Source organism: Myxocyprinus asiaticus, chromosome 11 (genome assembly GCF_019703515.2).
Source record: "Myxocyprinus asiaticus isolate MX2 ecotype Aquarium Trade chromosome 11, UBuf_Myxa_2, whole genome shotgun sequence".
Taxonomy (NCBI): domain Eukaryota; kingdom Metazoa; phylum Chordata; class Actinopteri; order Cypriniformes; family Catostomidae; genus Myxocyprinus; species Myxocyprinus asiaticus.
The window spans coordinates 9,850,082-9,866,442 of NC_059354.1; the positions used below are offsets into that span (position 1 = coordinate 9,850,082).

Consider the following 16,361-nt stretch of genomic DNA (forward strand, 5'->3'; position numbering starts at 1 on the left):
TGTGTATATTTTTCAGTGTTAAAATACTTTCTCCTATACCAGCTTAATATGCAGAGACAACTAGTAAGCCATTCGTAGGTTAATTCTCTTGAAGAAAACTGTAAACACTTATGTCTCTGTGGCACTATACAATTCCCATTTGTTTTTGAGCAACCTGTCCATCTCAACACAATGTTGGCTCAACCAATGGCTTGAGCTTGGGGTGGGACTATCCTCTGTCTTTGATCAACGTAAGACAGGGGGCATACTCAAAAAACAATGTTTGTTATTGCAATGAAAAATGTAAAAAAAAAAAAAATCAAATAAAAAAAATAATAATATCAAGGTATAATTGTTTAAGCTTTACCACCCAGCCCCGGTGACAGCTGAGGGATATAGTTGACCTCTGATCATAGTATTAGTCATAAGTCCCATTCACACTACCAACAAATAAATAACTAAGTCGCAATCCTGTTTTTCTAGTACGCACTATGTCCGCTATGTCCAAATGTCTCAGGTGGCGGATCACTGTCTGCGCTCCTTCTGGTAGCTACCACATCACAATACTGCTTATTTGCATAAGGTTGAACTTTGTTGCATTGCCAACGGTTACTGTCGCTCACCAGAAATCACACATTAATGATAAATGACTTCCGGGCATTTTGTCACTGCAAATCACTGTCATTGTGATATGCGTTGTGACTCTGGGGAGGAAGGGAAGGGCAAGGGTGCACATTCTCTCAATTTACAGCTGTCATTGATCAGGCTATGGCATGCTTGCACACACACAGGTCTGGCTTTGTATACTTGACACCAGGCCAGCTCACTCACGGCCACTGCCGTGACTCAGACACATATTGTATGCAGCTGTTGTGTGTTTTGAGAAGAGACACCTGTTACTGTGGTTGGAACAACACACTTCCTTAGTTCTATTTGAATTACTGTAGTCTTAAAGACAAAGAGCTTGGAGTGACCCTTATTATTAACAGAGGTTTAACCAGTTCCTCTACTCCTTATATTTAACGGCCAGTATAAGATAATACTCATTCACTTCCTCTAAGGCTTTATTTCACCCAAATTTTATATGTTTTTTAAAATCTTATCATTAGAACCAACTGTCTGCATTGTCATTTTGCAAGTAATGAAATCCGTTTCTTTAGACAGTACATCTACATTCATTGCTATTATAATGAATTAAGTATCAGCACAAGGCAAGAGTAGCTGTCATTGAGGGAGGACGACGGAAAACTGGAAATTTTCCATATGCTCCTGTCCATAATGACTCTTCGCCACGGCACTTGACTCATAAGACAACATATGGGTCAGAGGCTTGTCAAATGTCAAACCTCATTGCGAGATAGAACGCAAACCTCATTGCGAGGGAACGCAAAATGTTTTGCGAGGGAACGCAAAATTTTTTGCATGGGAACGCAAAATATATTTTGAGGGAACGAAAAACGTATTGCGAGGGCACGAAAAATATTCCATGGTTCCCATCCCAGAGTTCACGGGGAACGTGGAACCTCGCGCACTTTGATGCGGTCAAAGATCGATAAAATGTGCAATACCGGTAAGACAGCTTCCTTGTCCAACTCAATATAAGCAATATCTCAATATAAAAAAATTTGCAAAGACTTAGCACCCTAGCAACTGTTGCAAAACGTTATGAAATATCACACAACCGACCAAAGCGTCTTTACAAAACTGCATGAGGATGAAGCGCATCAAATATATTCTGTGGCGCTTTGCTGACTGTTGCATGGCCAAGTGCTTGTGAGTTTACTTTTCTTGAATTTTGGAATAACTGCAACATCATAACCACACACTGCAGGACTGCAAAAGCATATTAAAACTGCATACTTTGTTGAAGTGTTAACGCATTATAAGAAGACCATCAATCAGATTCAGGGCTCTGCATCAGGGTGGACAAAATACCAGTAGAAATGTGTTAACATCAAGAAATGTTAAAGTATCATGTCTATTATGGTTATGCAAAATCCTGCCACATGGCAAAGAATGCACATTCCAAAAAATCATTATATTGTAATATATATATATACATACATACATACACACACACACACACACAAACACAGCGAGAGATGAGATATGATACAAAAGCCCCACTTCCCTTAGTTACTGATGCCTTCAAGTTTCCCTGTTGGCATCTGTTTTGCCAGAAAGCATGGAGAAGTATATAATGATGTGCAATATAAATATGGGGGGCAGACTTTCTTGTAATTAAGTAGGGGGGCTTCAAGGAAAAAGGGTTGGGAACCACTGCTCTAGGGGCTCTTTAATAAAGCCGGTGTCCTCAAAAGTAAAAAATAAAGTTTAACATTTCATTTTCACTCTTTACACAGAGATATCTTTTAATGACAACATTATTAGACCATACAAAGAAAAAAAAAAAAGGTTTGGGCCTAATGCTAAGGCCCAATGTATCAAGCCACATTGCATGGCAGAGCTTTGAATATCCTGCTACATGGAAATTCCCCAAGCTGAATTCTCAGCACAGTTAGAGTATGCAAAACACTGATTAACATTTAATGTTGAGGGAGAGGACTTCAAAAATACATGTTGCACAGAGCTCCTTGAAATGCCTCCATCACCAGCAGCTAACAAGAAAAAATTGAGCAGCAAAGACAGCTCTTTTGCATGATGATCGCACTTAATAAAGAGATTCATTATTGAACAGAGACAGAACTCTTAGATATAATGTTTTACAATAAGCCATTAAGGAGAGAGAGGAATGCCTTAGAAACTGGGCCTCAAGAGAGCTAAATGGAGACACTACAAAGAAATGGCATTGAAAGGAGGACACTTCTACTGCCACTTAGAAACATGTCTTCTCATAACAAAGCCAAGTAATAAATCTTCTCAAATCTCTTCTTTAAAAGTGACAGTGTATTCACATTAGGGGTGGACGGTAAGACCAAAATCTGTTTGAGTACAGTAATTTTATATTACAGTAATGGTATACATCATCACAATAGGAATGTTTTGGGTTCAATGCAAGTTTAGTTCTATCGAAAGCATGCTGATTACCACAAAACAATATCAACTTGTCTCTCGATTAAAAAAAAAAGAAAAAAAACAAAAAGGAAGAGAATGGGACCAGTCTATAAACATCTAAATAAACTCTTTTAAAAGTATAGCCACAAGACGCAAACATTATAGCTACATGTTAACATGATATTAGTGTGACAAAATTGCTTGCTTACCTTAAAGTTATATCCAATCACAACTTCACTGTCATGACAACGTAACAGCGGTAAACCCTGTAATACCAGTAAGCAATTTTATAACACTAAAATCATGTTAACAGGTATAATGTTTATGACTCTTGGAGGCTATACTTGTGAAACTGTGAGTTTGTACATAAGTGCTTTACTGTAACCACGATTTGCGCCTTCTTTTTTAAATAATAAAGAAAAAGAGGCGAGTCAAAATTATTGTTTATGTTAATCAAGATTATGCCACAAGTGCTGTTGAGCTTCACTTGTAAGAAGCCAGAATGTTCCTTTAACAACTAAACTCAGCTTTGTGTTTGAAACCCTTGAAAACAAGTTCTTCCTTCCTTGACTTGTTTGGGACATGGTAGAGAGGTATAAAAAGTACAGTACAGCAAAATCTCTACCATTTTCCACCATCATACTGCCCAGCCCTAATCCACACATGAAACAACAGCCGAGTTAACTGCTAAATAATGAAACAACAGGAAGAGAACTTGATATATCATTCATGCAGACAGAGACTATCCACCTCCCCTGACCCCACAGTGAACTATGCACAGACAAGCCAACATAAATTACTTCATCACAGCACTAAACGAGGAAATTGGATTCATAGTCTGGAGAGGCAATTGCTGAGAATTTTGCTGAAATTACAAAAAAAAAAAAGAAAAAAAAGAAGAGAAATAACAATTCAGTATCAACACTGTGTATTGAGTAGATCAAAACTCTCTTTAAAATATCCACACTACTTTCTAAGACACCATGTTTCTAAGAGGGTATCTGAAGGGTTAAATGTACGGAGAAAGGGCAGCCACTCTGTTTGCTTGGTAAACTTCAAACAGCCCTCACACTCTGTTGCATGGCTTTTTGGAGGCCGGTAAGAGGGTCACAGATAATATCAGATCCTAATGGCAGGGCCCACGGCAAACCAAACGACTCCATTTGACCCAAGAATTTTTATGTTAGTGTTGAAAGCAAATACCAAGTAATCTTACATAATTTACAAGTAAAGTTGGGTAGGGAAAGGTAGAGTATGCTTTGAGAGAGAGGTGTTTGTAGGGATTGTTTGGGACTTTTTATTCCCTGAGGGAGTTTTTGGTCTCGTGGTTAAGTCAGACATATAAACGAAACATGAGTGATTGCTTGTTGCAGAACTTTTCTAAAGTTTTCTCTTTACTTTTTTATGCAAATGGCCTGAAATCAGAGATGAGTGACAGATACCAAGATTTTCTCCAGTATATTGGAAATATCCTTTCATTCATTCAAAAAGACAGGGAGGTTAAAATTAAGTCAGGATTTGTATTGTGAGGAATTTATCAACACAGACTCCGATTCACATTTCACTAAAAGGAATATTCCGGGTTCAATACAAGTTAAGCTCAATCGAAAGCATTTGTGGCATAATGTTGATTACCACAAAAATTATTTCAACTCGTCCCTTCTTTTCTCTAAAAAAGCAAAAATGGAAGTTACAGTGAGGCACTTACAATGGAGATGAATTGTAAGTGCCTCACTGTTTTTGGAGGGTATAAAAGCACTTAGATTAATTCTTCTACCAAAACTCATGTATTATTTGAGCTGTAAAGTTGTTTACATTTCTGTTTTTACAGTCATTTTAGGGCTTGTGTGCTTACAGCGTTACATCATGGCGACGAAGTTGTAAAATGTAATATAAATTTACACAAAAAGGTTAGTAAGCAATTTTATCCCAGTAAAATCATGTTAACACATATATTGTTTGCGTCTTGTGGCAATACTTAAAGAAGAGCATTTTAATGTTTACAGATTGGCCCCATTCCCTTCCATTGTAAGTGCCTCACTGTGAATCCAGATATTTACTTTTTTTTTTAAGAAAAGAAGGGACAAGTCAAAATGAATTTTTGTGGCAATCAATGTTATGCCACAAATGCTGTCGGTTGAGCTTGACTTGTATTGCACCGTACTGTTCCTTTAATGAATCCAGTTCCTTAATAATTCTGCCCAATACCAATTTTGTTTACATTATTTTTTGTAATTGAAGTACTGTTTATTACAACAAATATCTGTTATGAATGTGTATCATTAACTACATGTTGTTATATGAACAACAAGGCAGTAGTTCCACTGATTTAAGTGTCATAGAATATAAGTGCACATTACTCAGAAACTGTTCTAAAATCAATATAGTTGGAAATCATGAAAGTAATGACTTGATCTCTCACCAAGTCGTTAAACTGATTCAAACAGTCATCTCATGTCTTTTTGACCAAATCATTAAAAAGAGCTGGATCATAGCTATGTTCACGAATCTAACTACACTGGTTGTGCTGCATATTTGTTGCTGCATGCAACCGCAACGACAATGAGGAAGACGTGCTGCCCAGTCTTTCCCTCTCATAATTAAATATCATTCAATTTAAACTGCAACTTTGCATGTGCACAACTCCATGGCACATTTGCAGGAAACACTGTCCAAATATTTCAGTACAGTGTTCCGATGCAGAAGAATGCAGACGAACAGAATCGAACGTCATGAAAATCTTTTTCTTTTTTTAAAATTCTGATAAAAATAAATTCCCAGCTTGCTTATCCATCTGTAAAGGTGTAGTGTAACTTGAAGCCTTAAGACTCTTTATTGCACAGACTCTAAATTTGATGTTGTACAAGAGTTGATTTGATGGCGCACAGGGAAATTCTGCTGAGTCAGGCCTGTCTGATAAGCAACCACTGCCTGTTTAATGGACTCGAAGAAAGTAGAACCGTCTTTGACAGAGCAAGGCGATAGAAAAAGAGAACTCCACCCAGTATCTAGTGTTGCTGGATAAAGGGAAGAAAGAGGAAAAAGTTCATAAGAGTGATAAATTAAAAAACTAGATAAAAGAAAATGAAAGGAAAGGAGGGACAAATTGAGATATGCTAGAACAGTGGTTTGGAGGAGCAGTGGAGGAGATGTTTTGTTGTTGACATCGAAGGCTTGCGCCTTCAATCAAACTTTACGGTATTTTGGCACAAATTAATCTGTTCCACACGAGAAGCCAGCCAAATTAGTCAGACCCCAAAATGGACAGGTTGCATGACATTCACTCACTCTCGAGAACCATGAACAAAACTATGCAAGGTAAAAGAAAATATGACCCAAAGTACATTAACTGTTGCCACATTAAATGGTCGCCACTTAATGTCCAACATAAAATCTGGTTCTTGAGGCAAAACCTGTGCCACTGTGCTAAAATAAAGGAAAAAAAAAAAAGTAGACTAGGGGATAATATTTTAAATATGACTCTCTCTTACCTAGATGGGTCACCAGAACTTGTACTGGGTCAGATGTTTTCTCCGCTGCCTGGTACCATCTTCCATTGCCCTGTGGAAGCCAGGCCTTGACAAGGCAGGAGTACAGTCCAGAATCTGAGACCTCTACCTTGTGAAGGAGCAGTCGGAAATTTCCTGCATTGACTCTGCTCACACCCACAGCTTCTGACCCATTCTGTAAGAGCCCATCATGTCCTATATGGATTAGAACCCGTGGGCTGCTGGAGCCATCGACTGATCTGACCAGCCACATCACTTCCAAACTGAGAGAGGGCAGGCCATTAGCAGACACTTTGCAGGTCAGATTCAGAGTGTCCTCCACGTTGAGTGTAGTGTTCTTCTCCACGGCAACCACCAGAGACTGGGCTGAAATGTATCAGAGGGGTCACCATTAAAATAGACTTAGATGATGTACAAAGGTATGGAGTCAGTGGCTGTATTTGGAATAGAACAATAGCTTTTGAGTAGTCTACGAACCACCTGCAGACCGTTCACTAACATATTTGCACACAAAACAACAAAACTAACATATTTGATAGATATTTGCACACAAAAATCGAAGTACTTTCTTGATCCAGAAAGTTCTTTAGTCTAAGGTCTGGCTGAGCGAGATTAGCTTACTACTTAAGAGTACACTACCTACTACATTGATTAAAAAAAAAAAAAAAAAGAGTTTGTAAAACAGAATGCATTATACAGCAATAAACTAACAGTTTCTAACAGTAGTATGCTTTTGTTGTTATCATATTACCTGTTTATTTCAAAGAGTGACATCCAGTTAGCAATTTTTTATTTATTTTTTTATAAACTTTTGTGTACAAATGCCTCAACTATTGGTGGTTCCATTAAAAAAAATGTGTGGACATAATTACTTTGTGTTCATTCGTCACACTGAAAATGGAAGATCAAATCAAAGTGTGTTTCATTGTGGGATGCTGTACCTAGCTGTAAACGGCACAGTTTAGCAAATCATCTGTGTATTCAGAAAATGTGCATAATATGCACAGTACACACACCAAATGCTGCAGAAACAGTATGGAAGTATGCTATTCCGACCAGGCATTCTTGGAAAGTAGCCAATATTTGAAAGTACTCTGGGTAATCTTTACAACATCAAGCTGAGATAAAATGAACATGTTTACTGGAGTGAGAGCCTCATGTAAGAACTTGGGTAGGCAAGAGCGCTTTTATTAAAACTCTATTTACAGGTCACAGCAAAGGTCTAGAAATCCCTTAGACTTTGGTGTCATTGTTCATAATTCTTCATAATTCAGCAGGGACTTCCAGAGACATTTCTCTTTTTCTTTTTTTTATTTGGTGTCTATAGGCAACAATTTCTCTTACACATCCCAGTGTAAATGAAAAGAGTTACAGTAATAAGGTCTGTAACCAAGACAACCACAGCACAGTGGGGAAATTGAAGTGAGGAGAAACTTTATACATAAGTATCACCATTCAAGTTCCTCTACAAAAGTTCATATCTTGTTTCCATTTCTGCTTCTCAGTTTAAATTTCAAAACTCCAATTCCCAAAAAAGCTGTGACAGCATGGAAAATGTGAAAAAAAAAAAAAGAAAAAAATAAAAAAAAAGTGATTTATAAATGCAGGGATGTGCTTGAAAAAGATGGCATCTGGATGGCAGCATACAGTATGTTGCTCCAAAATTTGTACATATCTTTCTGCATTAATGGTCCCTCACAGATGGCACTGACACACCCCCGTACCATGACAGACACTGGCTTTTGGACCTGACGCTGATCACATCTTGGATGGTCCTTTTCTTCTTTGGCCCGGAGAACACGTCAGCTGTTTTTTCAAAAAGAAATCTTGAATATAACATCTTGAAATCTTTCTCCCATACTCTCTCGAGAAGTTAAGGCTCCGTCCTCCAGACACTGATTAACAGGGAGTAGTGCACTCATGACCTTTTCCAAAAGCTGCAATCACCTCTCCCAAAGTATCTGCCTCCTTAGTGGGGTGTGTGCTACTCCCACAAATAGTACAAAGCAGGTGGCGCAGTTGTAAATACCTATAAAACTGAGGTCTGGGGATCCCAAAATGTTGGACCAAGTTTTCAAACGATCTCAACATTCCACTTTCATACAGGTCACTGAGTATAGCAACCCCCTTCACAATCCACTCTGGCCAGCAGAAAGGGGACTTGCCAATACACAATCTTGGGTTCTGCCATATGCTCGAGGCAACATTTAAATTAGTGTCCAATTTAAACAATCTGGACACTTTAGTCCATACCGAGTATAAATGCGAAATAACGGGGTGTAACTTAGCTTTTCCGATTAGTTTGATAGAGATGCTTTGTAATGGTGAAATAGGGGCAAGAACTACCTGTTCAATAACAAACCAGGGAGGGGCTCTCTCAGATGGAAGAGACCAATGAGCCAAATGTCTGAGACTGAACGCATAGTAATAAAACAAAATCTTGTGTAGGCCTAGCCCACCTTTGTCAATCGGCCTATGTAACTTATTAAAATGCAATCTGGGACATTTAACATTCCAAATGAAGGACTTCGCTATGCTATCAAATTGCTTGGGGGACAAGAGGGGGACATCTACAGGGAGAGATTGTAGCAGGTAGTTAAATTTTGGAATACAATTCATCTGAATAACATTAACCTTCCCAATCATCGATAAATGTAATGAAGCCCACCTGCCCACATCACTCGAAAACCTTTTTATTAAGGGATCAAAATTAACTCTGACTAAATCAGACAAATTTGCTGGGAAAAAAATCCCCAAATACTTAATGCCCTGTTTGGGCCACTGGAAGGCACCCGGCTGGAAAGCCGTTACTGGACAGTACGCTGTCACAGCCAAAGCTTCGGATTTAGACCAATTGACTTTGTATCCTGAGAACTTGGAAAAGGAATTAATAATTCTGTGGAGGCAAGGCATAGATCTAGTAGGGTCAGAGACGAATAATAAAATATAATCTGCGTAAAGCAGGAGCTTATGCGCCATACCTCCCGCCACCCCTGGAAAATCATCCTCCTTTCTTATCGCGGCTGCTAATGGTTCCAGGGCAAGACAGAACAATAATGGGGAAAGAGGGCAACCCTGCCGAGTGCCCCTATCCAGAGTAAAATAATCTGAAATTAATACATTTGTTTGTACTGCTGCTACAGGGTGTCTATAAAGTAACTTAATTCAACCAATAAATGTACTCCCGAACCCATACATTTCCAAAATCTTAAAAAGAAAATCCCATTCTACCATATCAAATGCCTTTTCGGCGTCAAGTGAAATGGCAGGGACCGGAGACTGATCATTCGCTACTGACCACATGATATTGATGAGACGCCTAATATTATCAGAAGAGCTACGGCCCCGAATAAACCCCACATGATCTATATGTATAAGAGATGTCATAACCTTACTTAATCGATTAGCCAAAATTTTTGACAACATTTTTATATCTAGTTGGATCAAGGAGATTGGATGGTAACTTTTACACTCACTTGGATCTTTGTCCTTTTTAAGAATCAGACTGATCCGGGCTTGTGTCATGGTTGGAGGAAGCTTTCCATTCTTTAATGATTCAGTATAAACTTCTAACAAAAGTGGAGCCAATTCTGTAGCATAGGATCTAAAAAATCCTGTGGCAAAACCATCTGGCCCCAGAGCCTTGCCAGTAGGTAGGGACTTAATTACCTCGCCAAGCTCCTCCAAGGTCATCTCAGAATCAAGAGGTTTTTTTTGCTCAGTCTTCAGTTTAGGAAGATCTAATGGTTCCACAAAGTTTCTAATATCTTCATCAGTAGATGAAGACGTGGAACTATAAAGATCAAGATAGAATTCTTTAAAGGCATTATTAATATCAATGGCTGAGGTAAAAATTTCACCACCAGCAGATTTCACTGAGGGAATGATAGAAAGAGACTCTCTCTGCTTTATATATCTAGCCAAAAGCTTCCCTGCTTTGTCCCCCGACTCAAAGTATGACTGTCTTGCCCTGAATAACCAAAACTCCACTTTCTGTGACAAAATAGTATTATATCTATATTTCAATCAGGTAAATTCTCTGAGGCCATCAGATGACATACGGCGCTTCAGCTCTGCTTCTGCACTTTTAATATTTCCTTCCAACTCCACGAGTTCTCGTGGTTTGGATTTTTTGATGAATGAGGCATACTGTATGATCCAACCCCTAAGAACCGCTTTAAGTGCCTCCCGAGCCACGCCCACAGAGGATACAGAGGACCAGTTGGTCTCCATATAAACACTGATTTCAGTCTTTATCATTTGTTGGAAATCAGGATTTTGCAAAAAGGGATACATTAAGGCACCAACTATACGATTTCTTTTTCTCTATGTGGCAACACCTCTAAACTCACCAGGGCATGATCTGAGATTAAGATGTTTCCAATTGAGCAATCAATAACAGATGAAATGAGGTATTTGGATATCAAGAAAAAAATCTATTCTAGAATAAATCTTATGGACTGATGAAAAAAAAATGTATAGTCTCTACCAGATGGGTTCAAAAGTCTCCAAATATCTGTAAGACCAAGATTTTTACACATCCTGTGAAGCATCAATGTTGCTCTAGGGGGCTTACACACTTTTGCTTTACTATGATCAAGGACTGAGTCCATCAAAAGATTAAAGTCTCCTCCCAAAATTATATCATGAGGGGTGCCAGCGGCTTGCAACATCCCTTCAAGATCTATAAAAAGCCCTGATCATCAGTGTTAGGTGCGTAAATATTAGCCAAAATCAGACTTTGCCCCTGAATTTCTGCTAAAACAATGACTCTTCCTAATTTATCATTAAACTGTTTGAGACAATTGAATTGTAAATGTTTATTTACCAATATAATGACTCCCTTGCTCTTACTTGATCCAACACTAAAGAAATCATGTCCACCCCATATCTTCCCAAATTTTTCAGCTTCCTGAGGAGAAAGATGCCTTTCTTGAAGAAACACTATATCATATTTCTGACGCTTAAGAAAAAAAATAACCTTCCTTCTTTTTATGACATTTTGATATAATAGAAAAAATAAATTGTGTGCCAAAAACAAAATTATGAAGACCACATTTCAACATTAATGCAACAATAAAACCCCAAAGTTCTCCCCGAACAAAACAAACAGAAAAAGAAAAATGTGCACATTAACCCCGTGCATGAAAGCGCCAACCGGCGTCAATCCCTTTAAACTCAGAGTCCATGTACGCCTACGAGAGCCCCCACGACAACTTTGCCATCGGATTGCTCAATTTTGCCTCACAAATTTGTAAGGCAAAATTACATAACATCAAATATTTTGTAAAACAAACCCCAGCCAATAGGCAGAATAAACACAAAGAACGTGTAGACTCATTCACAGAACTGTCTCGAAGGTGTGTTCCTTCACAAAACAAATTCCAGCCGATATAAAGCGTTCATTTTCTTCGGACAGACAAACGAATCTTCAGTGAGCCAGCTGATGAGTGAAGCAGATGATGTAATCATTCCAATGTCCCACGAAAATACTCCACAAATCATACTCCAGCCAACAGGAGGCATAAGCACAAGGAACTGACAGATTCATCCATAACTGTCCCGAAGTAATGTTATTTAACAAAACAAGCTCCAACCGCTAGGCAGAACCAGCACAAAAGGAAACGAAACATGCATCCTGGTTCCTCGGATGGTCAAGAGTCAATTCACTCGGAGGCCGCATAAAAGTATATCCCATGATTTACACAGTCCGCTAACATTATAAAAGACATCCTTTGTGTGGGCATGTATATATTTTGCGGTCATCCGTAGTGTCTATTCTCAATCTGCCCGGGAACTTCATCGTAAATGTGATATTCCGTCCATGCAAAAGTTTCTTTAAGGAAAAGTGTTAATCCACAAAACAAAACAAACTCCAGCCGCTCGGCGGAGCCAACGCAAAAAGAAAAGAAATGCCGCCCAGCTTCCTCCGAAAGCCAGAGTATGAACAGTGAGTCAATCTACTCTCAAGAAAAACACCCAATGGTTACTCACCCATTATTTCAATGAAAGACATTGCCTGATTGGGACATGTAAATACTTGGCTGCCGTCCTTGGTGTTTATTCTCAGTCTGGCCGGAAACATCAGAGCAAAAGTGATCTTCTGCTGATGTAAGAGTTTCTTGCATTCCTTAAAGCGATCGGGTTTCTCTCATCGAGTTCACAAAGTCCGGGAACAAGAAAATATTGTAATTCTTCCAAGAAAGCTTTCCTTTGCTCCTCGCCTGGCACAAAACGAAATCTTTATTGGATGATCTCAAAAATTTGGCCAGAATCGATCAGGGCCTTTCTCCCTCAGCAGATCTGTGAGGTCGCTCGATTTCCAGCTTGTGGCCTGTTATGTCGAGCAGACTCGGAAAAAGCTCGTCTAAGAATTTCACCATATCTCTGCCCTCCTTATGCTCAGGAATTCCTACAGTTCGAATGTTATTTCTGCGGCTTCTATTCCCAAGATCTTCAAGCTTTTCAAGAACATGTTCCAAATCAACTTTGGTCACGGGCGGATTAGCGGCTAATTCCCTCTCTGATGACTCCAAGTAATCGATTCGTCTTTCAACATACGTATGTCACTCTTGTGACTAACTCGAGAATTTTTTCTCCATTGCCATAATCGATCGACATATTACAGCGAGATCCTCCAAGTCCGCAAGTACCTTCGTCAACATCACCAACATGTTGGACAGTTGATGCTGGATTCCTTCTCCCACCGCACCATCCAAATCGAGTCCCCGGTCCACAGGCCTGTCTGGGCTTTCATCTTGAACCCGTAAGTGTCTTTTAATGTCTCCAGAGCCCGAGGATTTTGACTTCTTTGCCATGTTTACCTCAAACAGCAAATGTGTAACTGGGTGTATCGAATTTCACCGGATTATATCATGAAAATAATTAAAAAAAATTAGCAATGTGCGCAGATCTGTCTCTCACACATCTGCCCTTCGCATGGCGTCACGTGGCTCCACGCATATGGTTAAGACAGTGACATCTGAGGGATTCAGAAGTGGTTTCGGCTTTGCCCTTTATGCACCTTGATTTGACCAGATTCCTTGAATCTTTTAATTAAATTGTGCACTCTAGAGGGTGAAATGGCCAAAATCCTTTCAATTTGTCTTTGGGGAACATTGTTCTCAAAGTGCTAGATAATAAACTGACACATTAGTTGGCGAATTGGCGAGCCTCGACCCATCCTTGCTCTTGAAAGACTAGGCCTTTTCGGAGGCTCCTTATATACTATAACCAGGGGTTAATTTGGACCGGTACGGTCCGGAACGGTGTTCTGGCACCTTCAATTCCAAAAATAAAATGCTTATTGTCAATCCATTCCATTTCTTGTATTCTCCGATGCGGTTTTTGTTTAATCCATTTCACACATTCCATCTCTATTTAGAAAGTGTACTTGTTCAAAAATATTTCTTGAATAAAAAAAGTTCAGTTGCGGATGCTGGTAGAAGCTGCATATTCGAGAGTGGCAGGAAACCGCGCGCCCCCGCATTTAGACGCGCTTTCTTCTTCTGTATCGCGCCGTGGCCCGATCTCTGTTTCATAGAAATCACGTTGAATCAACTGTTCACTCTTTTCATAGATCCACTGATAGGCAGTAGTGATTTTGCTTAGTTTATTAAAAGCAGTATACACTAAGGGGTTTTGAATCTGGAATCACTCGCATCCAAAGCGACATCAACATCGATCAAAATATCATACATACAACAAAATCAAAAGACCACTCCACCAACCCACTGTAAAAGGTTATACTGTTATTTGTACCTTTATGTGAGGGTACTCTATTTTTGTTGATTCAGCATTTATTTATTTTTTGTGGGGGTTTTTTCTTTTGGAATGATTATAACATCACTCGATTCTAGGGTTCCCCCACCTCCAAAATCCCAGTTTAATCCCTGACTATAACTATGACAAAATTGCCCAATCACCTTTTTAGCATCTTCAGTTTCACATCAATTTATTTCAACTCGTCAGATTGTTATTGGTCCTAAATGGTCCCTTTCTCTACTTTGTTGGAATATGTTGCAATCATGTGATTTGAAAAGAAAGTACATTAAAAAAAAAAAAAATTATTCACATGGTAAAACATAAAATAATGTGTTGCTGTACTGCTTTCAACAAAGCAAGGGGTGAACAGAATTTTTTTTGTGGAGTTGAGATTGTAGATTCAATAATGTATACACACTTTTACTACTTATATGAAACCACTAACATAACCCAACATCACCTGCATGTTTTTTCTTTTTCTTTCTAAAGTCTATTTACTGGGAAGTGTATTTACAGGGAGTCAGCCATTTCTAGGGCTGTCCCATTCATTGTCAAAATTCCAGTGCACTGAAATGTTCGCTCACAGGAAATACCCAGAATGCACCATTAAGAAAAAAGTGAGCATCAGTTGCTCACTACAGAGCAGAAAAGCAGGGAATAAATCCCATTTACTTTCTCAATAGAGAAACAGATTTTTATATAAACCTTTCAAAACTCAGAGCTATGAGGATGTTATAGAAGCCACACGTCATATAAAACCTACATTATATCTGAATATATTGCAATAAACTTCTTATCAAATCAAACACTGATTAACTCCCGTAAACATAGCACAAATCAAATATGGTGACACATAAATAACTTAAGAGGTTTAATGTTACTGTCACAGTTGTTGATCAATAATTTGATTTGAGAGTAAATAACAACTTCTGTTTAATCATCCCACAAAGTGATCATATGGCTTCAGAAGACTTGGATAATAATGCACAAGTCACAATGACTACTTTTAGGTTTTTGTTTTGTTTTTATAGTCACTTTTCACTTTCATTATATGGCAAAAAGACGAAGATTAAAAATGTTTCCTTTTGTTTTCCCAGAAACAAAGTCATGCATGTTTGGAACAATACAAAGGTTAGTAAATGTTGACAAATTAAATTTAAAATTTAAAACATATTGTTTTTATAGTCATTGTAATCAATGACAATATTGGTAATGGCATGTTAAATAGTGATGCTGTTGATAAATACCAGCTTTTAATGCATTTTAATGCATCCCTATGTAATAGTGTCTCAGGTAATGGAGTCTTCAATGTCCCTTAATTTATTGTATTAAAGCTCTCGCTAGTGGCAAAAATCATTTCCTCAATATAGTGGAATGAGATGTGACTCACCTGTGGGTGTAACCAAGACCTTTCCCATTTCCTCAGTCCTTTCCAGAATCTTCTGCCAGTTTCTACCTTCTCCCTGCCTCACCCACTCGCGGGCCGTACATGCATATTCTCCTTGGTCTGTTGGCTGTGCTCCTTTCAGAACCAGTCCATAAAAGCCCCCTCCACGAAGGTCCAGCTGAAACCCACTGTCCGAGTTACGCTGGACATAGTTGCTCCCTACTACGATCTTATCATCTGGTCCAAACGTCAAGATTTCCACTAATGGGTTCTTCCCTTTTCTGATAGACCAGGTGACTGAAAGGAAAGTGTGCTCTGTGAAGCCTCGGGTAGCGTTGCAGCGAAGCTCCACTGATTCTCCCTCAGACACTATTGGTTTGGGTATGGCTGGAGCCAACTTCAGACTGTCCCCAATCACTGAAAATAACAAATGACAGGTTAAAGCAGGAAGGAGAGTTTACTGAATGTCCAAATTTTTAAAGGTGAAGTGCAATTTCTGCATCATCAGTGGCACCAAACAGAACTGCAAAACTAATTACTGTTTTCAAACACTCCCCCATCAACCATTGATTGGAAAAACAGAAAGTCCCATCCCAAACAACAAACAGAAGAATTCGAATACAACGCATAAGTCGAATGGACTACATTTATGGTGTTTTTCTGAGCTTGACAGCCATAATGAACTGTCATTGGAATAGAACAGCATA

General features: G+C 38.8%; 1 protein-coding gene across 1 annotated transcript in view; it reads right to left on the reverse strand.

Moving 5' to 3' along the window:
• Window positions 1-16,361, reverse strand: part of LOC127447753 (prostaglandin F2 receptor negative regulator-like) — a 51,481-nt gene that overhangs the window by 22,751 nt on the left and 12,369 nt on the right. The window contains exons 3-4 of the mRNA XM_051709798.1: window positions 15,658-16,071; window positions 6,486-6,869 (exon numbers count right to left, since the gene is read on the reverse strand). Coding sequence (XP_051565758.1) covers window positions 6,486-6,869; window positions 15,658-16,071 — 798 coding nt within the window. The remainder of the gene's footprint in view (window positions 1-6,485; window positions 6,870-15,657; window positions 16,072-16,361) is intronic.